General features: G+C 47.2%; 1 protein-coding gene across 1 annotated transcript; it reads left to right on the top strand.

Moving 5' to 3' along the window:
* Window positions 1-9,735: 9,735 nt before the first annotated feature.
* On the top strand, window positions 9,736-23,342 carry CXCR3 (C-X-C motif chemokine receptor 3). Its single transcript, XM_081869354.1, has 2 exons — window positions 9,736-10,332; window positions 20,730-23,342. The coding sequence occupies exons 1-2, from the start codon at window positions 10,330-10,332 to the stop codon at window positions 21,822-21,824; spliced, it is 1,098 nt and encodes a 365-aa protein (XP_081725480.1). The 5' UTR covers window positions 9,736-10,329; the 3' UTR covers window positions 21,825-23,342.
* The last annotated feature ends 736 nt before the right edge of the window (window positions 23,343-24,078 follow it).

The raw sequence follows: 24,078 nt of genomic DNA, 5'->3' as shown, positions 1-24,078 counted from the left end.
AAAACACCTATTGGACCAGAAAGAGCCCAGATGTTCTAACCACATGGGAGGTGCTTGTCTACTTCCTCCTAGCCAAGGGGAAATTGTGAAGTACCAAAGATCTTCAAAACAAATCAAAGAGAGATCTGAGAATTAAAATGGAGAAGTCACCATTCACCCAATTAACAATTGTTCGAGCGCCTTTTTAGTGACATATATAAATGCCTATATTTCAGGCATTTGATGACACCCCCCCCCCGCACGAGCTTTGGATATGGAATCGAGCTCCAAAAGGCACCATTGTGCAGCTATTGAACTGCCCTTTCTCCCCAAATTCCAGAGGGATTCCTCAGGAGGCAGGAACTGTCTGCCAACTTTTGGTTGCTCCAGAAGGGGACAGGCAGCCTCTCCTCATGACTCCAGACATCTCAAAGGAGATTTAGGTCCTAGACAGAGCTCTGGAGATATTCACCTTCTGGAGTTACAGTGAAAACAACAACAGGAAAATAATAATAGAATAATTTATTGTTCATCTAATTTCCTGCTCCCCACTTCCCTTTCCTTTGTGATTTAGAAATGACAAGGAGAACACCAAATAAGGACAAGATTCATCAAATTTCTAGTCAAGATTAAAAAGCACTGGCTGTGATTCTTGCACCCCCATGTTTCTTTATGTTATGCTTACGGACAGGGATGAGCGAAGCTGTCTACATCCGTTTCTCTCAGTTTATCATTTGTCCTCATTTCCTCATTACTTTGCAAAAACAAACAAACAAAAAACCTTGTGATGATCCATCAGCACTTTAGTGTGAATTTCTCCTAATATACACATTTTGTACATAATTTTGCCTGAGACACACATTTCAGCAAAGCAATTTGCCCTAATATTTTGCCTGTTGGTTTGCTACTTTCCACCTCCTGGCAAATAGAAAGGGAAGAAATGGAGGCAGTGAGAGATTTTACTTTCTTGGGCTCTGTGATCACTGCAGATGGTGACAGCAGTCACGAAATTAAAAGATGTCTGCTTCTTGGGAGAAAAGCAATGACAAACTTAGACAGCATCTTAAAAAGCAGAGACATCACCTTGCTGACAAAGGTCAGTATAGTTAAAGCTATGGTTTCCCCAGTAGTGATGTATGGAAGTGAGAACTGGACCATAAAGAAGGCTGATTGCTGAAGAATTGATGCTTTTGAATTATGGTGCTGGAGGAGACTCTTGAGAGTCCCACGGACTGCAAGAAGATCAAACCTCTCCATTCTGAAGGAAATCAGCCCTGAGTGCTCACTGGAAGGACAGATCCTGAAGCTGAGGCTCCAATACTTTGGCCACCTCATGAGAAGAGAAGACTCCCTGGAAAAGACCCTGATGTTGGGAAAGATGGAGGGCCCAAGGAGAAGGGGACGATGGAGGATGAGATGGTTGGACAGTGTTCTCGAAGCTACAAACATGAGTTTGACTAAACTGTGGGAGGCAGTGGAAGACAGAAGTGCCTGGCGTGCTCTGGTCCATGGGGTCACGAAGAGCCGGACACGACTAAATGACTAAACAACTAAACAACAACAAAAGCTACTTTCACTGGTATACGTACACTTCACCTCGGAATGTGCAGTTTTGTAAACATCGGAGAACTGCAAAATTCAGGGAAGTGTGAATTTCAAAGGATGGGTGTGTTCCAGTTTGCGTGTTGTCTCAGAATGGACAAATTAGGAAAGTTCAACTTTAAATGCAAGCCAAATCAAATGTCCCTACTTGAAACTGAACTCAATTCAAAACAAAAAAAACCCTACACAAATGAGAAGTGGAAGTGTCACTGAGCTCATGACATGAGACGTAACGTCTTTTTCTCTCTCTTTTACAGTCCTGGTCTCCCCCCCCCCCTTTCTGATGTCTTTCCACCTGGCTGCAAAGTAAGCAAAGTGCGAACTCAGAAACCGCAAAGAGAAGATGGGAGATCAGAAAACCTGCCAGCCTTTTCGTTGATGATGAAGGTGTGAAAACGAAACCGCCATGTGTGACTTACTTAGTCTTCCTGTTGAGCTCCGTCATGCCAATCAGACTGGGGAAAGGCAGAGCCGATGCTAAAAGGACCTGAGCAGGTGTTGAGATGGTGTGATAAAGATGTTCAGAACAGAAAAGCTCAAACAACTCCACACCACGAGCGCCTATTTATTTATTTCATAACGTTTCTATACCGCGCGATCATTGAAAGAAACGCTCAAAGCGGTTTGTGTAAAGAATAGCGCAATAAAATTATTGGCAAAATAGGTAAAAACAATTGTTTTAAACATTCGGAAAATAATACCAATAGTAAGCTTAAGGTAAACGTAAAGGGACCCCTGACCATTAGGTCCAGTCGCGGACGACTCTGGGGTTGTGGCGCTCATCTTGCTTTATTGGCCGAGGGAGCCGGCGTACAGCTTCCGGGTCATGTGGCCAGCATGACTAAGCCGCTTCTGGCGAACCAGAGCTGCGCTTGGAAACGCCGTTTACCTTCCCGCTGGAGCGGTACCTATTTATCTACTTGCACTTTGACGTGCTTTCGAACAGCTAGGTTGGCAGGAGCAGGGACCGAGCAACGGGAGCTCACCCCGTCACAGGGATTCGAACCGGCAACCTACTGATCGGCAAATCCTAGGCTCTGCGGTTTAACCCACAGCGCCACCCGCATCCCTAAAAACACATGCTAATATTCTATATATCTGAACAGGCTTGCAATACTCCACCTACCTGCTTGCCTACCTTTTTTTAAGGACCGGAATGCAGCAGACCATATGAAGAACGAGGGGAAGGAGAACTGAACCACACAGTTATTTCCTCCTACGTCTGCTATGCAAATTGGGAATCCAAGCTCAGATTGTGGGGGGAAAAACCTGCTGAGCAACTGCTCTGTGCATATTACTTTTGGTTTTGTTGGTTTGAATGATTTTTATTAAATTTAAAGAAAGGCACACAAAAGAAACCGTCTTAGCTGAACGTAAAGTGGTGTTGAGGATTGTTGCAAACAAATCATCTATGATATCATCATAAGTTGGAAGAATTGAGCAGACAAATAAATAAATTCTTGCTTGTTCCACTTCTTAACTACCCATATTTTTCGCTCTATAAGACGCACCAGACTACAAGACGCACCTAGTTTTTGGAGGAGGAAAACAAGAAAAAAAATATTCTGAATCTCAGAAGCCAGAACAGCAGTGAAATCAGCAATCCCTCTTGCTGTTCTGGCTTCTGGGATAGCTGCGCAGCCTGCATTCGCTCCATAAGACGCACACACATTCCCCCTTACTTTTTAGAAGGGAAAAAGCGAGTCTTATAGAGCAAAAAATACGGTAATAAGCAACTTCCTTGCAGGTTCCAGGCTACCTTTGGCACTTCTTTCTCCCTGTTGCTCTCATGTGCCTTCAGCTCGACTGAAGATGGTCAAAGCTGCATCAAAGAGAAATGGGATCTGTTCAACCTGGCATGTTTGTGCACCAAGAAAAAATCGTGGTGGGCCTTTCTCTGAGAGATGGTGTCTGCAGATGATGCAACCTTGACAGCACACCAAGAAGCTCTACAGAGACTCACCAACCCTTTTGTTCAAGTCTGCAGAGAGTTTGGTCTTAACATCAGCCTGCCAGGTGCGAATCCCTTGCAACAGGTTGTGCATCCATAGCAGTGACCAAAGGAGGGATGACTTTTGGGAGGAACACAGAGAGAAGAAACACCAGGGTTAGTCTGCAGATGCACAACCAGACACCTCCATCTGCCCCAGCTGCAACAAAACATGTCTCTCCCCTATCAGTCTCTAAAGCCACAGCGGGCGCTGCAACCTTCTAAGCATTTGACTTCACCCCCAAAGGCCCTCTCCTCCATTAAGTCCCGAGACCGGCGGATGCCAACAAAATTCAAGGCTATTCGTTTGGAAATCTTTCCAGCACTTGGAAATTGCAACTCTTGCTCCCCTGGTCTTCACTTCAGATCATCTTTCTCCACATCCCAAACACTCACTGCTACACGACATCAACCCTCTTCTGGGTTACGCTTTGACTTTGTCCCTCTGTTTCTTCACTGGGTAAAGGTAAAGAGACCCCTGATCATTAGGTCCAGTCATGGCCAACTCTGGGGTTGCGGCGCTCATCTCGCTTTATTGGTCGAGGGAGCCGGCGTACAGCTTCCGGGTCATGTGGCCAGCATAACTAAGCCGCTTCTGGTGAACCAGAGCAGCGCACGGAAACGCTGTTTACCTTCCTGCTGGAGTGGTACCTATTTATCTACTTGCACTGCGTGCTTTCGAACTGCTAGGTTGGCAGAAGCTGAGACCGAACAACGGGAGCTTACCCCGTCATGGGAATTCAAACCACCGACCTTCTGATCGGCAAGTCCTAAGCTCAGTGGTTTAACCCACAGCGCCACCTGTGTCTTCACTGGGTAGGTTTTGTCAATTTTAGATTACAGTGGAACCTTGGTTTAGAAACTTAATCCATTCTGGAAGTCTGTTCTTAAACCAAAGCATTCTTAAGCCAAGGCGTGCTTTCCCATAGCAGTGGGGACTCAATTTACAAATGGAACACACTCAACAGGAAGTGAAACATGTTCTTAATCCAAGGCAAAGTTCACAAACCAAAACATCTACTTCCGGGTTTGCTGCGTTCTTAATCCAAGTTGTTCATAAACTAAGCTGTTCTTAAACCAAGGTACCACTGTACTTGATGTGCAAATCCCTGTCTAAGGAACTGAAGGAAATGTGGATGTATCACAGAGCTAGAGTATAGACCAAGTTTTTGTACACATTTCTTCAGAGTCTATCTTTCAGGGCCACACACCAACTGAGGGCAGGATGAAGCCTGCAGCGGGTGGGGCCAGAGCAAAAGTGGGAGGGGCCATCTTTCTGCTACGCCTTTTATCTGTCTTTTGTTTCAGCCACTCTGAGAACAGGATCCTGAACTAGGTGGCCATTTTGTCTCACCCAGAAGACACTTCTTACCACCTGCAGACAACAACTTGACTGGATATTTCAAATTAGACAGTGACCTTCAGTGTTCCTTATCTCTGCAACTCTTGCCAATGCGAACCATTCCACTGTGCCAAATCTCCACTTGAGGCTCCTGAGCTCTTCCTCCTCTGTTTCCAGAGATCCACCCCACACACTTCCCACTTTTGCTGAGCGGAAGCGAGAACCAGTTTCACATCTGGGTGCAAGGCAGGGAGTCGGGTGAAGTCAGGAACAGGCTTGCAAGCAGGGAGCCAGGGCGGGTCAGGCAGAAAAGCAGGACAGGGTTCAGGCAGGAACTAGCAACCAACAATGTTGCTCCCGCAACTTGGGACTGGGGCTGGCCGGCTTTTATTTGCCCCAAGGCATAGGGCAGCCCCGATCCTCTGGTGACTCGCCTCTCCTGGCCTGGAGGCGAGCACTCCTCCTGCGGGAACTTAATTCCCTCCGCCCCTCTGCCCTGAGCCTCTGCAGCTCAGGAGAGGCTGGAGGGTTACCGGACCCAGAGGCAACCTCAGCTTCCCCTGACGGGGCTGAGAGTGGAGCACCTGCAGGCAATGGGTCCTCCATCACCTCAGGAGCCAGAGCAGACTCAGCTGGTGCCTGCACCTGAGGATCCCGCACAGGTGAGGACCCTTCAGGCTCACGCCCCAGCCCCAGCTCAGCTGGTTCTGGAGGCAGAGAATCCTGTGCAGGCTGGGATCACTCAGGTTCAGCATCCGAGTCCGAATCCCATGCCATCACAGTAAGTGGCACAACATCTTGCCCCACCCACCCCACTTTGCCTCTGGAACCTTTGGCACTTGGAAGATTGACCAGGTGGGAAACCAACCCTCAGGCTGAAAGAGGGTTCTCAACTCCTGCTGCAGGTAGCCAGCTTGTGTGAAACAAGTGTATTGGCTAGAATGTTGGACCAGGACCTGGAAAACTAGGGTTCAAATCTTCCCACTCAACCATAGGTGCTGTCTCCTAGGAGCTGAGGCAGTTTCAGTGCCCTGAATATTCAGAGGACATTGTGCGATGTTACACGGGGCTCCCCCGATCCTCTGGAGAAGCTGGCACCTCTGGACTCAACTCACGTGGGCCAGTCCCAGTCTCTCTAAGCCTGACTTGCCTTGTCAGGTTGTCAGGAGCCAGTGACAGCGGTGAAATGGGGGTGGGCACTCTGCGTAAACAAATGTCTTCCAGAGCCAGCCCACTTCTCAGACAGACCTGATTACTCTGATGTGCCTCAGGTCAGGGAGCCAGCATGGTGTAGTGGTTAAGAACGGTGGACTCGTAATCTGGTGAACCGGGTTCGCTTCCCAGCTCCTCCGCATGCAGCTGCTGGGTGACCTTGGGCTAGTCACACTTCTTTGAAGTCTCTCAGCCCCACTCACCTCACAGAGTGTTTGTTGTGGGGGAGGAAGGGAAAGGAGAATGTTAGCCGCTTTGAGACTCCTTAAGGAGAGTGAAAGGCGGGATATCAAATCCAAACTCTTCTTCTTCTTCCAGGGCAATGCACAGGTTTTGGAAGTAAAATTAGGTAAGGATTCTGGGGCTTGGGGCAGAGTAGTGAAGCAAACTTCAGGTAAGGAAAAAAAATCAATATTAGGATGATATATTATTGACATATACAAGGAACATACAGTAAGTGAGAGCTAGTGTGGTGTAGTGGTTAAGAGCGGTGGACTCGTAATCTGGTGAACCAGGTTCGCTTCCCCTCTCCTCCACATGCAGCTGCTGGGTGACCTTGGGCCAGTCACACTTCTCTGAAGTCTCTCGGTCTCACTCACCTCACAGAGTGTTGTGGGGGAGGAAGGGAAAGGAGAATGTTAGCCGCTTTGAGACTCCTTAAGGGGAGTGAAAGGCGGGATATCAAATCCAAACTCTTTTTCTTCTTCATGAGGACACAAATAGGGAAGGGGAGAACCATGCTTGGGCTCCTTGGAGGAGATGTGGGAAATAGTTATAATAATAGTAGCAGCAGCAGCAACAACAACTTTCATAGAGGAAGTTGCCTTACACCCAGCAGAGGTTGGTCCATCTAGCTTTTATCTGCATTAAATGGCAGTGGCCCTCCAGGAATTCAGGTGAGGAACATTTACAGCCCTATCTGGAGATGCTGAGGGTTGAATCTGGGACCTACTGCATGCAAAACAGATGCTCTTGCCCTTTCCCATGATGCACATGTATGTGTGATTCAGTTTTTTAAAATGACTGGCCAGGGTAGGGCAGGGGACAATGGGCAACCTTGGGTGCAGATAAGAGATGGCCAACTTGTGGGCCTCCTGAACAAACTCAGATTGGTTGAGTTACAAAACGGTGGTAAATTAGCTGTACATATTTATTCCTGCTCTCTCTTGGCATGTTTTAATTTTTAAAAAAATTAATTTTAAAAAACATCAACCAGAAATGTTTCTGATGGCTGTCCACAATTGAACGTTTTCACACCTCTGCTAGTTAATTGCTCCTCCTGGTTTCATCAGTTCTGCAGATATGACTTCAAATTCCCGGTCGGCAGAATTCAAACTGAACATTCATTTATGCGTATTGTCTTGAGTGTACGGACATAAGTCACCCCTTAAAGTTTCTTGACGATCTGAGCCTGGAAAAGAAACTGTTGCGTTTCTTAAAATCAAGAGTTTCACTTCTCTTCAGTCTGGCCTGGGTTATTCCAGTACAACAAAAGAGGTTTAAAGATGCTCTCAAGGCAAATCTAAAAAGAAATGCACAGAAAATTGGGAAACACTGGCCTGCGAGCGCTCCAATTAGAAAATAGCCTTTACCAAAGACATCATGGACTTTGAAGAAGCATGAACTCAGGATGAAAGGGAGAAATGAGCTAAGAGGAAGGCAAATTTGGCAAATACTTACTGTGATCAACTCCTACCTGAAAACCAATGTCCCCACTGTGGAAAGATGTGTGGATCCAGAATTGGCCTCCATAGTCACCTACGGACACACCGTTCATGGAAGACAATCTTACTCGGCTACGAGTGATCACCGAAGAAGATTCCAAATGTCAATACAGCCAGCCAGTACACTCCCTCTGATCCAGCTACTCCTGTTTGTTTCATAATAAGGCAACAGATAAAGTAGAGTTGACTGCAGGCACATAGCAAGAAAATGTGCAGCTGTTAGGGAGCCTTTCACCAGCAGAATCCCAACTGGCTCAAATCTACTCAGATAGGGAGTGTTTCAATTCGGTTCCAATTTGGGTTGCACTTTGACTAAGGTTCTGCCTGTTGGGTTCAGGTTCAGTCCAGCCAAGGTTTGGCACTGGATTCAGCCTACCTTCAGGACAATGTTGCCAACCATATTACCAGTCCCTGCTCCTGCGCTTATAATAATGAACCACGGACCTTAGCCCTGTGCTAGAAAGGGATTCGCGTCATTGATCCTGCCGGGCAAGCTGATAAAACGCGGCCTGGTGGGAATGCACAGAGACCTTGCTCTGATTTTGAAGTTCAGGCTCAAGGCAGAAGCCTTGCTGTGATTCAGGGTGAGATGAAAGGAGAAGGTGACAGATAGGGAGACCTAAACTTTAGTGGCCCTTGTGAAGGTTGGACTATTGTAGCAGCGTTACAGCCACATTCCAGTGGAAGACCTTAAAAGGTAAAGGGTAAAGGGACCCCTGACCATTAGGTCCAGTCGTGGCCGACTCTGGGGTTGCGGTGCTCATCTCGCTTTATTGGCCGAGGGAGCCGGCGTACAGCTTCCGGGTCATGTGGCCAGCATGACTAAGCCACTTCTGGAGAACCAGAGCAGTGCATGGAAACGCTGTTTACCTTCCCGCCGGAGCGGTACCTATTTATCTACTTGCACTTTGACATGCTTTCGAACTGCTAGGTTGGCAGGAGCAGGGACCGAGCAACAGGAGCTCACCCTGTCGTGGGGATTCAAACCACTGACCTTCTGATTGGCAAGTCCTTGGTTCTGTGGTTTAACCCACAGTGCCTTAGGTGTTAGCTAAATATGAAAAACAGGGGGAGTTGCGATCTGAGCCATGATTGGTTCTTTTGGATTCAGGAGCCAGTCTATTAATACTATGGCAATATGATGGTAACATTTGACTGGATTTGCAGGATCTGTTACTTGTATAGTTAGCACACGTAAAAACCCATATTGATACTGTGACGTGTGATATTTCAGTGAATCAGGCATAATTGGTGCAGACTGGGGGCTCTTCCAGAATTCCCTTTGTGCCATAGTTTCTCTTTTTTTGGTCCCTGTGCTTTCGCTGGGCAAACCCATGTTTTACCGTTGAATCGGAGAAAACGGCAATCAATTTCCCCCCAGATTTGCCATTTGCTCTGATTCAGCAGCAAAACTCTGGTTTTCCCAGGGAAAGAACTGGACACACCCAAAAAAGAGAGAGAGAAATGCTCAGACAAAGAGATTTAAATACTGGATCTGTGCTTGGAAAGTGTGGTGCAAAAGGTAGCCTGGATGAGTCCTTTCTGATGCGAAACACTTCTGCTATATGTAGCGATGCCTACACACACATTTTTTATTTATTTTCATGGTACAGAAGATACATTTTGAGAAAACAATTGTTACAAAAGTAAACAAGTAACTTGCCCTGATAAAATCACAGGCTTTTATCATGTCAAGTTTCATTTGATTACTCTAAGAGATCATGCCACATTTTCCCATGAGTGCTGGGTGGATTCCTGCCACATGCTGAACAATTTATGTGTTTAATAAACATTTGTGATGCCTATTCCGGGTGACTTGGATCTGCACTTAGGAGGAAGATATCATATTTTCATGCACTTGAGACAACGCTCTCTTTCTTCTACATGCGCTTTAAAAATCTCTGTACATGTTTGCATCTGGTGAGGGGAGCAGGCTTGGTGAAAATAGCTGGTGATCCTAAATCATTTAATGATCCACTGTGATGAAATAGTTTATCAGCTTCTGGCTTCAAGTATGCATGCAAGTGCACACACACACACACACACACACACACACACACACACACACACAGCTTGCTTTCCCCTTTTTAATGTACATAATGGATTCCACCGAGGGAAAGTAGGTTTCACTCCTACTTTCCACTTGATGCTGAATTTCTTATTGAGAAGTGCCTCTTTCAAAGCCTCATTGAGAGGTTTCTCTCTGCCCTGGATTCTTCAACCAATCCAGTCGTCGCTGAGAGGAGGGGGACATGCACTCTGCACGATGTCAGGAGCCTTGGCAGGCCAGGGGGAGGCAAATCTCCAGCCCCCTTTCATGCTGTGCAATCACACCATACTTTTACCTCAACAGACTTCCTGCCCTCCGCTCGGCAGAGAGAGGATATAAAATAGTCTAGGCCAGATCAAAGGCTCCATCCTTTGCAGAACCTCCTCCCGTGTACTCCGTTGGGCTACGTGGAGTCTAAACACTTCTAGCTATGGTGAGTTTCTCCATCTCTGGTTATATTTGTGATCGTATAATCAAATAAGGCATAGACAGCACTGCTTCCAATCTACTTTGCTCTTAAAACTGGGTTAATTGTTGTGTGTGTGTGTGTGTGTGTGTGTGTGTGTGTCATTTTCCCCATCCACACAGAAGTTGCTTAAAGTAGATTACTAATATGAAAGAAAACCTACCAATAACACTTAGCTGATGATATTGTTGTCTGGGTTTTGATGGGGCTGCACATATTTGTAGACTGCACATCCTACAATGCGGTGGGCAGGGAACGTAAAATTTTACAGAGCCTGGGTGGGTGGGGAGCCTGATGCCTTGAAAAAACAAGTGCGGGGACAGAATCATAGAATGGCAGAGTTGGAAGGGGCCACAAGAGTCATTTAGTCTTGCAAAGCAGGAATATTTTGTCCAACATGGGACACAAACCCACAAACCTGGGATTAAAAGTCTCGTGATCTACCCACTGAGCTAATAATTTAGGAATGAAATAATTTAGGAATGCAGTTTGCCAGAGGGCATTGAAGGTAGGAGCTGTTCTCACTAGACTGCTAGCCTTGTTTGAATGGAGCTGAATATCAGGCTACATTCAGATCAGAAATGGGGAATCTGTAGCCCTCCACATGTTGTTAGATTGCAACTCCCAGCACGGACCATGCTGGCTGGGCTGACAGAAGTTGGGAGTTCAGCATCGCCTAGACGACCACAGGTGCCATATCACAGATATTAGATTCAAACTTCCAGCATCACCGTTCTAATAAGCCCCTTTGAGACATTTAAAGAATCAAGAGTTGTGCTGCGAGAAGCAACATTGCCAAAAGCACAGAGAGCCACCAATCCAGATTTGCCTTCTGAGATTATTTTGCAGCCTGATCCTACGTGCATACAATTGGGGAGTCCTATTGAGCTCAAGGAAGCTCACTCCCTGATGTTCAAAGGATTCCAGTCTCAGATTTGTTACCTCTAAAGCTACAGAGGAGCAAAACAGAGAACCTCCTCTAAACCTATTTCAGGTGACACTATACATGTCTCTAATCCTCAAGAAGATAACTCTCATTAACAACAAACAACAAACCAACGTTACTGATGATGATGATGATGATGATGATAATAATAATAATAATAATAATAATAATAATAATAATAATAATTTATTATTTATACCCTGCCCATCTGGCTGGGTTTCCCCAGCCACTCTGGGCGGCTTCCAGCAAACACTAAAACACAGTAACGTATTAAACATTAAAAGCCTCCCTAAACAGGGCTGCCTTTAGATGTCTTCTAAAAGTTTGGTAGATATTTTTCTCTTTGACATCTGGTGGGAGGGTGTTCCACAGGGCGGGTGCCACTACCGAGAAGGCCCTCTGCCTGGTTCCCTGTAACTTGACTTCTCGCAGCGAGGGAACCACCAGAAGGCCCTCGGCGCTGGACCTCAGTGTCCGGGTAGAATGATGGAGGTGGAGACGCTCCTTCAGATATACTGGACTGAGACCGTTTAGGGCTTTAAAGGTCAGCACCAGCACTTTGAATTGTGCTCGGAAACGTACTGGGAGCCAGTACTGATGAAATGGATAAGCCATGTGGGGATATTTATGACACTTATATTGAAATAAATGGGTGCTTGCGACTGTGGAACAGAGATTCATTCATAACTATTTCAGAGACTGCTGCGGCTGCAGTTGACTTTCATTCACAACTCATGACCTGCAATAGCTTTTCTTTTCTGCTTTTCTTGCTAGTCGCTGGATTTTGAATGTGCTTGCCATGATTGTAGTAATGGTTTTGCTATTTTTCTTAAATCTTGTTTTAATGTATTACCTGCCCTTCACCCTAAGGTCCCAGGGTGGGTTACAACATTTTAAAATACGTTGAAAACAGTTTTAAGTTTTGGAGAGTGACTGCAGGTTGGAGAAGACAATGCTGAGCTAAGGGTCAAGATGCTAACAGAGGGTCAAGATGCTAACAGAGAATAAGGCATCCCCTATGCTTCCCTCCCTGATCCCACTGCCCTAGAGGCATGTGCAGAGTTCTTCTTTTAAGAAAAACCCGTGATTCTTCCTATCAGCTGTTTGGAGAGAGGCAAAGGAGCTTGATTGCCTCCTTCCAACTTGTGCAGGATACAAACCAGGTCAGGCTATTTATCTGTCCATCTGTGACCTATGCGGCGTGCATTTATGGGATTTCACACCTCTTCTGCTATGCGCACACCAGACATTTAAAGCACATGCACACACCCTAAGAAATCCCAGGAACTGTAGTTTGTTAAGGGTGCTGGGAATGCAGTTCTGTGCAGGCAAACCACAGTTCCTGGGATTCTGTGTGTGTGTGTGTGGGGGGGTGCTATACAGTGGTACCTCAGGTTACATACGCTTCAGGTTACATACGCTTCAGGTTACAGACTCCGCTAACCCAGAAATAGTGCTTCAGGTTAAGAACTTTGCTTCAGGATAGGAACAGAAATCGTGCTCTGGCGGTGCAGCAGCAGCGGGAGGCCCCATTAGCTAAAGTGGTGCTTCAGGTTAAGAACAGTTTCAGGTTAAGAATGGACCTCTGGAATGAATTAAGTTCTTAACCCGAGGTACCACTGTATGGAGTTTGATGGACCAATGGTTTGGCTCGGTATGAGGCAGCTCCCATTGTTCCTGTGTGATGGCCCATATCTTTCTGTAAAGATGCCAACTTTGATCGCCTGATGGAGCCATGGGGCAGTGTCTAAGGCAGATCACTACTCAGGTCGTGTGGGAAGGCAGGTGTGATAACAATCCCCACAGCTGCCATGTTGGCAAGTTGCTCTGCCACTGCCCTCACCCACCTGCCTGCCTGTCTGAGCTCAGCACAGCATGTGACGTGCAACTGTGAAGGTATCCACTGTAAATGTAAAGTGTGTGCCTTTGTTGTTTTTGCCAGAACAGACTTATCAGGGCTGGAAACTGTGACTGACGGGGCTCTCTGGGGTGACTCATCTGCTGCCTGATTCTTTTCAGAGTTGGAGGTGCCAGGAATCGAACACGGGACCTTTGGTTTCGTGGTTGCTCATGTGTTGTTGCCCTGAACTCCCAGGCTTGTCCACATTTATCTTTGTTCAGAGCAGCTGGCTGGAGCAACAGCTGCATTTTGAAGTGCACAGCTCTGGCAAGAGTGTGGTGCTCACAGCTGAATGGGAGCCAAAGATCCCCTCCCCCCAGCGCACTTTCACAGCAGGAGATCTCCTTAATCTCTTCGCATTCCATGATCCTTGCATCTTGGCTGACAGTGACAAAAGTAGTTTTCATCTTCTTTTAATCTTTTTAACCGGGCCTGTTTGAAGCTGTAGAGGCCACAAGACGGCTGCCTACGGTGATCAGATTTCATCCTCCTGGTCGACTTGAAACAAGTCGGCCGGAATCAGGAGCAGCATTGGACCTTAATTCAGGAGGAGGGTGGAATTTGACCCAGTTTGCACTTAAATCCAAGCTCACTTGATTTGGTCTCCAAAACAACACAAGAACTGAAAGTCCTTCGAAACCCACACATCCGAATTTTGCACATCCGAACGTCTGCAAAAATGTGTACGCTAGCATAAAGTGTGCATTACATTGGACGTATTAGGGAAATGAGACATTAAAGTATATAACATTGCTTTGAAAAAAATAATGTGTAAAATGAGAAACTGAGGAGGAACAAAAAACTGCCATACTTGTCCTTCCCTGAGCATAATGACAATTGATTCTGGGGGGGGGAAAGCTCAGTTAATTTAAAAGGGAAGATTTACACTGGAGGAAAGGATGCAAGATGTGTGTGTGGCTCTTTCTTTTTCTTTCCTTTTTTTCTTTTTGCTGTTACCTGCATTGAACTTGTTTAGAGCAACATTTGACATGTTTCCTGGAAGTGTGTGTGCATTTAACCGCGTTCTGGTTAACCCAAAGTTGGTTCTCTTGCAGGAATGCAGCCCACATGTATGTTTGGTGTGTATGAGACAGAGCAGAAGTATTATTTCTCATGGCTATCACACTCTGCCCCCCCCCCCAAAACTGCCATCTCTGGCACGCAGTCCTGCAGGCCAGGATCGTTTACTAGAACTAATTATGTACAGTGGTGGATTCAGGAGCATCGCAAACGATGTGCAGCAACCATTGTCTTGTGTTTGTGGTGGGGAAGCTGCTTCAAAGGGTGCGATGTGTCAGGGAGGAAGTTGAGGGGGTGAGGAAGGGAGAGGGACCAGTGAGAAGGTAGCGAGGGAGTCATGGAGATGGGAGAGAAAGAGGAGGGGGCGAGAAATAGAGAAAGGAAGGGGGGGCAAAGCTGTTCTTTTGTGTTCTCCTCAAGAGTCCTTTGCCTGACCACTGTGGGAATCAACATTCTAGGCCCAATAAGAGCTGATTCAGCAGGGTTCTTGCTGCACCCTTAGGTCAAACAGGCTATCTGGAAGTATGAATTTAGGTAATAATAATAATAATCTAGGAACACGGGTGGCGCTGTGGGTTAAACCACAGAGCCTAGAACTTGCTGATCAGAAGGTTGGCGGTTCGAATCCCCACGACGGGGTGAGCTCCCGTTGCTCGGTCCATGGTCCTGCCAACATAGCAGTTCGAAAGCACATCAAAGTGCAAGTAGATAAATAGGTACCGCTCTAGTGGGAAGGTAAATAGCGTTTCCGTGCGCTGCTCTGGTTTCACCAGAAGTGGCTTAGTCCTGCTGGCCACATGACCCGGAAGCCAATAAAGCGAGATGAGCGCCGCAACCCCAGAGTCGGCCATGACTGGACCTAATGGTCAGGGGTCCCTTTACCTTTACCAGAGCATTTCACACACTGGTTTCTCCCAGCTGTACCTGGAAATGCCAGGGGTTGAACCCGGGGCCTTCTGTGTGTGCAAGGAAAATGCCCTGCTGTGACCCCCCCAGTTTCCCCACATGGTGAAAATGCTGGGGACCCAGCCTGCACCAAGGTTCTGTTTGCTTGGAAGGAGATCTGTGACGATTCTGCGATGGATGGGATTGCAGTTATACAGTGGTACCTCGGGTTACATACGCTTCAGGTTACAGACGCTTCAGGTTACAGACTCCACTAACCCAGAAATAATACCTCAGGTTAAGAACTTTGCTTCAGGATGAGAACAGAAATTGTGCTCTGGCGGTGCAGCGGCAGCAGGAGGCCCCATTAGCTAAAGTGGTGCTTCAGGTTAAGAACAGTTTCAAGTTAAGAACAGACCTCCGGAACGAATTAAATGCTTAACCTGAGGTACCACTAACGAACACCTCAAAGTTCACTGCTCCCCTGTCAATTTTCCAGCGCAATGCTGCCATCACCCCCGAAAGGGCTTTTGGAGTCTAAAACTCTTCGACTATCTCTGACTAATTCCAAAACTGCCTGTCTTTTGTTCTCTTTTTTACACACACACACACACACACACACACTAATGACATTACCGTATTCCCCCCTGTGTATTAGACAAGGTTTCCCCCCCCTGGAAAACTAACTTCAAAAATGGGGGGCTCGTCTTATACACGGATAGTGCATCGGGGGGGAGGGGGGGCTGATGAGACACACGATGTGGAGATTTCCAGTGGTGTTTTTGCAAGTGAGTTATGGATTGTCCAGTGTTGGCTGCTGTTGCGGCAATAGGGTGGGCGATTTGCGGTTCATGTTGTGTTGCATTCAGATGATTGGCGGGCTCGCTGATGTGCGCAATCCTCCCCCCCAAAAACTCAACAACTCTGGGGCAATCCTCCCCCACAAAAGCTCAGCAACTCTGGGCAACTTCCCCCTATTTTCTTAAATTTGAGTTCCCCAAAATAGGGGTTCTTATACATGGGGGCGTCTTATAGACAGAAAAGTATGGTATCTCAAGCAAGGGCAGGGGAGTCAAAAGACAACTCTGCTTTTGCCATACTTTTGCCTCAGTGGGAGAAATGAGCCGTAGGGTCCTTCCATCAGGTTTGCCCCCAAACCAGCTCTATCAAGCACCTCCTCATGCCCCCGAGCTGAGGGGGTCATTATAAGAACTATTATTTAAGAATTGGCACCTAAGTTTTCTCTGAGAGGGGCTGTCCAGTTTTGATTGATTGCCTATAAGCCACTCTGGGAGTCTCTTTTTCGGGGTAAAAATGCTCTAATTAAATAACAAATCAATAATACCACACTTGGGGAGGGGGAGACAAACTGCCAACATGTGCTACCTTTGGAGAGCCAAAGGTACAACGAGAGAAGCACCTTCCTCTGTGCCGTGCTCACTCGTTCCCCGAATGACTCTGTTGACAGGTTTCGAAAGATGTGGTGGTGTCTTGAAAATCTGCAAAACCGCCTTCACCAGAGATGGTGGAGGGGCGAGTGAAATGAAGTGCGTACACCACAAGGAACCAACAAACTAAGCGTCCCCTCTTCAACTCTCAGAACTAAGCTTTTGAATTGTGGGGCCGGTGAGGCGACGCAGGAGTGGGATGAGGGGCAAATGAGGGTAGGGGTCCGAGTGGAACAGCTGGGGAATGCTAGACTCTAAACTAATGGTCTTTCTGAAGCAGTAGTGTGCATGTGCGAGAGGCATTCTGGTCACGCTCGCATTCGCACATTTATTCCACGAGAAGAAGTGAGTTGCGGTTTGTTCAGGGCGCTGAGAGTTGCCATGAGACCATACACCATACACATTTAAAGCGCTACAGTACCACACTGAACAGTCATGGCTTCCTGCAAAGGATTCTGGGAGCTGTGGTTTTGTTAAAGGGGCTCAGAGTTCTTAGAAGACCCCTATCCCACCTCCCAGAGCTACAATTCCCAGAGTTCCTTGTGAAGAGGGGTCGATTGCCTACCCACTCTGGGAAATGTAGCTCAGGGGACGGGGATAGGGGTCTTCTAAGAACTAGACAGCATCTTAAAAAGCAGAGACATCACCTTGCCAACAAAGGTCTTTATAGTTAAAGCTATGGTTTTCCCAGTAGTGATGTATGGAAGTGAGAATGGGACCATAAAGAAGGCTGATCCCCGAAGAATTGATGCTTTTGAATTATGGTGCTGGAGGAGACTCTTGAGAGTCCCATGGACTGCAAGAAGATCAAACCTCTCCATTCTGAAGGAAATCAGCCCTGAGTGCTCACTGGAAGGACAAATCCTGAAGCTGAGGCTCCAATACTTTGGCCACCTCATGAGAAGAGAAGACTCCCTGGAAAAGACCCCAATGTTGGGAAAGATGGAGGGCACAAGGAGAAGGGGACGGCAGAGGACAAGATGGTTGGACAGCGTTCTCGAAGCTACCAGCATGAGTTTGACCAAACTGCGGGAGGCAGTGGAAGACAAGAGTGCCTGGCGTGCTCTGGTCCATGGGGTCACGAAGAGTTGGACACAAATAAACGACTAAACAAGAACTCTGAGCCCCTTTAACAAAACCACAGCTCCCAGAATCCTTTGCAGGAAGCCATGACTATTCAGTGTGGTACTGTAGCGCTTTCAATGTGTTTGGTGTGAAAATGGCCTGGTTGTAATGAAAAGGCCTGTTCACTGAAGAAGAATAAGAGAACGGGGAATGGAGAAGAGGAGCAGTCAAGGGTCTCCCTGAACTCCGCAATGCCACACAAACGGGTTCTGTCAGGCAGGGCGAAGGAGAAATTTGGTGGTGAATCAACACCACAAAACCATTTCCCCTGACCTCCCAAAGGTGCCCAAAGCTCTGTGTGACAAATGTGACCTGGATGTGTGATGGGTAGGAAAGAGCCAACCATCACTGAAGTCCCAAATCCCTTTAAAGCAGAGCTTTCCAAACTTTTCTTGTTGGCGACGCACTTTTTTAGACGTGCCTCATTTCACGACACAGTAATTCAGTTTTGCTAGCAAACCGAAGGTTAAACCAATCCTTTCAATCCCCGGGAGGAGAGCAGGGGGCATTCGCACGACACACCTACACACTGCGGCCGACACACTAACATGTCACAACACACAGTTTGGAAAGCTCTGCTTTAAAGAGACAGTTGCAAAATCATCATCATCATCGTTGGCTTCTCTCAGTTTCCCACAACCTACAACTGGTGCATGAAACTGCCAGTGCCCTGAGGTGACCATTGATTGTACATTCTACCCATCTCAGTTTGGATTAGTGTAATAAGAGTTAGACCAATATCATGGTATATTGTTGTATTTCAGGTTTGATCTGCGAAATTGCTCTTTCTATCCCCTTCCTGCTCTTATTACATATACAGTGGTACCTCGGGTTAAGTACTTAATTTGTTCTGGAGGTCCGTTCTTAACCTGAAACTGTTCTTAACCTGAAGCACCACTTTAGCTAATGGGGCCTCCTGCTGCTGCCGCGCTGCTGGAGCCCGATTTCTGTTCTTATCCTGAAGCAAAGTTCTTAACCTGAAGCACTATTTCTAGGTTAGCGGAGTGTGTAACCTGAAGCGTATGTAACCTGAAGCATATGTAACCCGAGGTACCACTGTACTTTTGTTGAGCAAACTGCAGAATTGGATCTCTGTAGGAGGCCCATTAATGAAGCTCGCCAGCTCCTGACTCCCCTCAGTTTTAGCCAAATCATATTCCCCTCAACAGCTGCTAAAGTGCACAGTAATTGGAGCACAAGGGACAGTTTTGTTTTGGTTTTTTTGTTTGTTTTTAATCTGGAAAATGATGTAGGTAGAAAGGAGTTAAGCCCTCCCTCCACACACTGCTTCTTCAAGGAAACTGATAGTGCTTACCCACTCCCTGCAGCTGCATTTCAGGGGTTTTTTTTTATATACAGTGGTACCTCAGGTTAAGTACTTAATTCATTCCAGATGTCTGTTCTTAACCTGAAACCGTTCTTAACCTGAAGCACCACTTTAGCTAATGGGGCCTCCCGCCACCGCCACGCCGCCAGAGCACGATTTCTGTTCTCATCCTGAAGCAAAGTTCTTAACCTGAGGTATTATTTCTGGGTTAGCGGAGTCTGTAACCTGAAGCGTATGTCACCTGAAGCGTAGGTAATCCAAGGTACCACTGTACAGTGGTGCCCCGCAAGACGAACGCCTCGCAAGATGGCAAACCCGCTAGACGAAAGGGTTTTCCATTTTGGAGGCTCTTCGCAAAACGAATTTCCCTATGGGCTTGCTTCGCAAGACGAAAATGTCTTGCGAGTTTTTCCGACTTTTTTCCCCTCCCCCCCTTTTTCTAAGCTGCTAAGCCGCTTATCAGCTGATCCGCTAAGCCGCTAAGCCGCTAAAAGCCGCTAAGCCGCTAATAGCGCTAAGCCGCTAAGCCGTCAATGGGCTTGCTTTGCAAGACGAAAAAACCGCTAGACGAAGAGAATCGCGGAACGGATTCTTTTCGTCTTGCAAGGCATCACTGTATATAAAAGATGTGAGATATCTGATCACAAATCTCCCATGACAGGCATTGTAAGAAAGAGGGCTTCCAGTGGCTACAACTCTGCCTGCCTGCACACTGCCTCACCAGAGTTGCACATGCCCTGGCTATCTCCCGCTTGGAGAACTTGAAGGTGACTCAGAAACTACAACTAATCCAGAAAGCGGCAGCTTTCTGTGACTGGGCGTGGCAACAGAGACCATGTAACACTGGTCCAGACAGATCTACATTGGCTGCCAGTACGTTTCCAGGCACCATTCAAAGTGTTGGTGCTGACGTTTAAAACCCTAAACTGCCTCAAAGGCCCAGTATACATGAAGGAGCATCTCCACCCCCATCATTGAGCCCAGACTCTGAGATCCAGCTCTGAGGGCCTTCTGGCAGTTCCCTCACTGCGAGAAGTGAGGTTACAGGGAACCAGGCACAGGGCCTTCTCGGCAGTGGGGGCCTCTGTGGAACGCCCTTCCGTTAGATGTCAAGGAAATAAACAAATAGCTGGGTTTTGGATGACATCTGAAGGCAGCCCTGTAATGGGAATTTTTTAAAATGTTAAATTATATATTTGTACAGTGGTACCTCGGGTTACATACGCTTCAGGTTACATATGCCTCAGGTTACAGACTTCGCTAACCCAGAAATAGTACCTCGGGTTAAGAACTTTGCTTCAGGATGAGAACAGAAATCGTGCTCTGGCGGCGTGGCGGTGGCGGGAGGCCCCATTAGCTAAAGTGGTGCTTCAGGTTAAGAACAGTTTCAGGTTAAGAACGGACCCCTGGAACGAATTAAGTACTTAACCTGAGGTACCACTGTATATGCTGCAAGCTGCCCAGAATGGGTGTGGCAACCCAGTCAGATAGCCGTGGTACAATTATTATTATTATTATTATTATTATTATTATTATTACTACTACTATTGAAATATACTCAGAGTCAAGAGTGGATTTCATGCTCTTTATTCAGCTCGTAGTGGTGAGGATGAATCATAGAATCATAGAGTTGGAAGAGACCACAAGGGCCATCGAGTCCAACCCCCTGCCAAGCAGGAAACAATCATAACAATTATTATTATTCCTTTTTAGTCTTATGTCTGGAATCCAGGTGAAGAAGCTGACATTGCCTCTTTCATGGACAACAGCACATACTTCAACTACTACTATAGCAGCAATGACACCTTGCTCTGTGGCTCCGACACCACCCAGGCCTTCAGGCGCTATTTCCTGCCTCCCTTCTACATCCTGATTTTCCTCCTGGGGCTCTGTGGGAACGTGATGGTGATTGCTGTCTTGCTGCGTGCCAAGGAATCCCTACCTGGGACGGATGTCTTCATCTTGCACCTGGCTGTTGCAGACGTTCTCCTTGTCTTGACCCTTCCATTCTGGGCTGTCCAGGCCGTGCACAGCTGGGTCTTTGGGGACGTCATGTGCAAGATGGTTGGCAGCGTTTTCAAGATCAACTTCTACGCTAGCATCTTCTTCCTGGTCTGCATCAGCTTCGACAGGTACCTCTCCATTGTTTACGTCATTCGCATGTACAACAGGGGCAGGTCCTCTCTCATCCTCCTCAGCTCGTTGGCCGTTTGGGTCCTCTGCATTCTCCTCACGCTTCCGGATTTCATCTACCTGACCTCTGAACCCGATTCCCGCCAAAACACCACCTCGTGCACCCTCAATTTCCCCCCGGGCTCGAGCTCAGCCAAGTTCTTCATCCGCATCTTCAGCCAGCTTCTTGCCTTCTTCCTCCCACTGGTAGCGATGACCTGTTGCTACATCAGGATCATCCTCAGCCTCATGAACTCCAAAGGCTCCAAGAAGAACAAGGCCTTCAGAGTCATCCTCGCTGTGGTGGTGGTCTTCTTCCTCTGCTGGACGCCCTATCACTTGGTGGAGTTTATCGAGAACCTGATCGACTTCAACGCCCTGCAGAAGGATTGCGAGTGGGAGGCCAAACTGGACATGGCTGAGACGGTCACCACCAGCTTGGGGTTCTTCCACTGCTGCCTCAACCCACTGCTCTACGCTTTCGTGGGCGTCAAGTTTCAGAACAGGTTCCTCAGCCTTCTCGAATCCTTTGGCTGTGTCAGCCATGCGTTCCTGCAGAGACATGCCAGGAGCTCCATTCACAGGAAAGATTCAACTTGGTCTGAAAGCACAGAGGCCTCCTACTCTGGGCTCTAGGAAGCCTAGAGTTTCCCTGTTCATCCAGAGTTTCCCTGTTGTTGAGCCAGCCAGTCAACAGCTTTTAAGAGAGTCGAAAGTGGCACCCCTTCTCGATGCACCCATGCATTTACATTGCCCCACTCTCAACACCAACCAACCTGGGTTTACAGATTTCTGAAATAACACCCACACACGCCCTTCACAACCTATTTACCAGGGGTGACAGTCAGATGAATGTTCACACTGTGAGCAGCGGTTGTTTCTTTCGTACCACTTTTTAAAAACAGCGAAAAAGTTATCACTAGGCTAGCGCTGAATGGAGCCTCCTGAGGTCTGGGCCTCAATGTAATTCAAAAGTAGGCTTCCAAGATTCCAAAAAACTACCCTTCAAAATATGGGTTTGGGGATTTTGATTCTTGAAACGTCCGTTTCCATCCACAAGGATTTTCTAGGGGGGTTTGCTTTCTGGTGAACATAGCTATATCACACTTCACTTATACAAGTCACACCCCTTTGGTGTTTACGTTCAGGTTTTGTTTTTTCCTTCACTTCCTCACCACAAAGTCTCAGACGAAGAGTTGTGACTTCAGAGTTTCTGAGACTCTCACCCAAGACATTTTGAATGTAAATATTTTTGAAACTTTAAAGTTTGATTCACCTTCTGCCCAGTGAGCAACATGGAACCAGAGAGCTCTCTTGAGCTCATTTCTGGCTTCTGAGATTCCCACAGATGTCTAGTTGGCCGCAGTGAGAGCGGGATGTTGGTCTAGCTAGGTCAGGGGTGTGGAATCCTTTTCTGCCAAGGGCCACAATCCTTTCTGGGGGCCACATTCCAGTAGTGGGTGGGACCAGAGGCAAAAGCAGGTGAACGAACAAGTCTGCATTTTTTACTTTTGTATTGGGGAGGGGGAGAGAGGGAATACAGCATATTGTGCAAAGGTGAGGATTCTGATATGCACACACAAGTAAAGGCAGGACCACAGGCCAGGGGCACATTCCTTCCAGAGAGGGGAGCCAAGTGGGGGGGGGCAGGGGGCCGCCACCCCAAATGTCCCCATGACACACCCACATGTGTGTGCTGTGTGTGCGAGTGATGCCAGGACGCCCCGTGACATCCACACATGCTGGGGTGAATGCTGACACCACGTGGCCTAGGGCCACTCAGTCACGGGGGCATGGCAACTCGCATGCTTCCATGCAAGACCCTCCAAGTGTCCCTGTTTTCCAGGGATGGTCCCAAATTCACAGAAGCCGCCTCAGCTTCTGACTTGATCCCGGAATGTCCCACTTTTTCTTAGGACGTCCCTATTTACATCAGAGAAATCTTGGAAGGCACGGAGTTTTGCGACCCCCTCAGCCAAAGAGATAAGTAACTATACGACCTTTAGAAGACGTCTGAAGGCAGCCCTGTATAGGGAAGTTTTTAAATGTTTAATGCTAATATTATGCTCTTTTATATATTGGAAGCCGCCCAGAATGGCTGGGGCAACCCAGTCAGATGGGCAAGGTATAACTAATAAAATTACTATGGAATAAGACGTCCCTGTTTTCATCGAAGAAATGTTGGGGGGATGCTCTGAGATAGACCTTTGGCCTGATCCAGCCTGGTTATATTTCCATGGGATGTCCAAGGGAGCCTGTTGAACCGGGTGCTGGAGCCAAATACCTGGGGAAGACTGATGCCTTCACACCCTGGTCAATAGCTTCCAGCTGTCCCCTGTCAGAAGCATGATGCTAGGCTAGATGAGCGCTTGGTCTGACACAGCAGGAATCTTCTAAGGTTTTTAGGTCGGTTCCATGAGCACCTGAGCATCTCATCTGCCACAGCTCTGCTCGCAAAGAAAATATGTCATGGGTAAGTGCCTGTATCTGCAGTTCCCAAAATTCTTTGGGGGAAGCCACAACTCTTCATAGTGCTCTTCATAGCACTTTAAATGTGTGAATCACATTTAGTAGATCACCAATTAAAAGGGAAAATAAAAAAATTCCTTCCAGTAGCACCTTAAAGACCAACTGAGTTAGTTCTAGGTATGAGCTTTCGTGTGCATGCACACTTCTTCAGATACACAGATGCATGCACACGAAAGCTTTCAGATGCATGCACACGAAAGCTCATACCTAGAACTAACTCAGTTGGTCTTTAAGGTGCTACTGGAAGGAATTTTTTTATTTTGTTTTGACCATGGCAGACCAACACGGCTACCTATCTGCAATTAAAAGGGAGTCCAGCTGAATGAAGGTCCCTGCGCCACCTTGTGGACAATGTCAAAAA

The sequence above is a fragment of the Podarcis erhardii genome (assembly GCF_964252035.2).
Source record: "Podarcis erhardii genome assembly, chromosome: 7".
Classification (NCBI taxonomy): domain Eukaryota; kingdom Metazoa; phylum Chordata; class Lepidosauria; order Squamata; family Lacertidae; genus Podarcis; species Podarcis erhardii.
Note: the sequence above shows the minus strand (reverse complement) of the source record. Positions and strands in the feature narration are given on the sequence as shown.